The sequence below is a fragment of the Nymphaea colorata genome, unplaced genomic scaffold (assembly GCF_008831285.2).
Source record: "Nymphaea colorata isolate Beijing-Zhang1983 unplaced genomic scaffold, ASM883128v2 scaffold0369, whole genome shotgun sequence".
Taxonomy (NCBI): Eukaryota; Viridiplantae; Streptophyta; class Magnoliopsida; order Nymphaeales; family Nymphaeaceae; genus Nymphaea; species Nymphaea colorata.
In genome coordinates, this window is record NW_022204875.1 from 14,604 (window position 1) to 16,461 (window position 1,858).

Sequence of the window (1,858 nt, forward strand, 5' to 3'; positions counted from 1 at the left end):
TGCAGATAAAACAAATCGTCCTCCTTCAGGATGGTCTTCTGCAGCAGGCACAGCGTCTTCATGTTGGACTCGTGCTGCATGTTGAGGATCACCTCGTCCCTGTTCGACCCGCCCACTCCCAGGCAGTTGCTGCCCATCCGTACGCTTTTGGATGTTTTTGGAGGACTGAGGATGGACTTGGTCTGGTTTACGATGGTCTGCCGCAGGTTGTGGTGCAGCTACTGGCCGATGCTGCCCAGCTACACGCTCTTTTCGGAGATCTTGCCGCTGCTTCGGTACTTTCTAGAGGTTTTATTTTTGTAGGGGGAGGTGAATTAGCGGAGGACGTGCTTAGGGATGCGGAAAATGGCTTCGATGGACTCCCCCCGCAGCCGCTCCTTCGCTTTCAGGAGGATATCGCTGCCTAGTTGCACTGGCTGGTTAGCGTGCCTTAATGAAATGCTATAAAACGAGTCCATCCCTATATATATTAAGTTGATGCCGAGAATTCAACTTCATCATAACATCTCACGGCCCCCAATCAAATGCCATAGTTATACGCTATAACGGAAGGGGAAGGTGAGGCTGGGGGTGCTTTAGGTGCAGATGTATACATAAATCACTTAGCTATTTATTTCAACCTCTCGTACAGACTCTTCTCCTAGTTCGACAGCTTGGAGGGGACCTTGATCTTGATGGTGATGATGTGGCTGCCCTTCTCGTTGGTGTTCAACTTGAAAAAACCCTCCTTCGGCATCTTAATCTTGTCGCCGTTTTGGGTACCTGGCGATACCTTCACCTTTTTGGTCTAGCCGTAGATTGTCTCCACCTGGATCTCAGTACCCAAGATGGCGTCGATTACTGAAATTTCCTTCTCGGCGTGGGAATCGTTGCCCTCCCTTCTGAATACTGGGTGCTTCCTCACGTTGATTTTAATTATGAGGTCGCCGTTGACGTGTCCCTTGCCCTTGAACCTCAGCGTCGCTCCGTTATCGATTCCCCTGGGGATTTTCAGCTCCTCGTTGGTCTTAACGACCTCTACTCCCTCCCCCGAGCAGTTGGTGCAGGGCTGGCCTATGGTCTGGCCAGTGCCCTGGCAGTTGGGGCACACGGTCTGCATCACCATGATGCCTTGGTGGAAGGTCATGGAGCCCGTCCCCTGGCAGGGGTGACACTTCTGCGGTTTGGTCCCGGCTTGGCCCTCGACCCCTTGCATACGCTGCACGTGCACCTCCGCTTCAGCTCGATCACCTTCATCGTCAGGGTAGTACCTTGGAAGAACCATTGACTGCTTCGCTGAAATCAATATCGTATTTGAGAGTAATGTCCTCCGAATATTCATTGACTGCGGCGTTTCCGCCCCTTCGGCTTTTCCTGCTGCCTCCGCCCACGGCTCCTCCGAAAAGGTCTTCAAAGATTGTCTGGAAGTCTTCCATGTTTGGTTGCTGTCCTCTTCGACCATTAAAGCCGCCGAAGCCTCCTCGCATGTTGCTAAAAATATCCTCATTTTCAAATCCCTGGTAGGGGTTCTCCTCGGTGGAGCCAGTCTGGTCATAGTTCTTGCGTTTTGCCTGATCGGAGAGGGTTTAGTATGCACTGAGTGGACGAGTGGTTACTTGTTGATCTCTGCGAAGCGATCCTTGGCGTTGGGACTGCTATTCTTATCGGGGTGCAGTTCCTGAGCCAATTTGTAATATGCTTTTTTGATGTCAGCTTGGGAGGCATCGCGGCCAACGCCGAGTATTTCTGGACTATTAGATACTCACTTACGATAGAAGTCCTTCTTGGATTTGGACATCCCGAACCCTACTCGGAAGAAAGTAGAACGATTAGAGAAAAGCCTAACCAACAACATTTTAGTTCTTAATTAAATTATAAT

General features: G+C 50.6%; 1 protein-coding gene across 1 annotated transcript; it reads right to left on the minus strand.

The window, feature by feature from the left end:
* Window positions 1-787: 787 nt before the first annotated feature.
* On the minus strand, window positions 788-1,534 carry LOC116244897 (uncharacterized). The gene has a single exon (XM_031616710.1). The coding sequence runs from the start codon at window positions 1,532-1,534 to the stop codon at window positions 788-790; it is 747 nt and encodes a 248-aa protein (XP_031472570.1).
* Window positions 1,535-1,858: the final 324 nt, after the last annotated feature.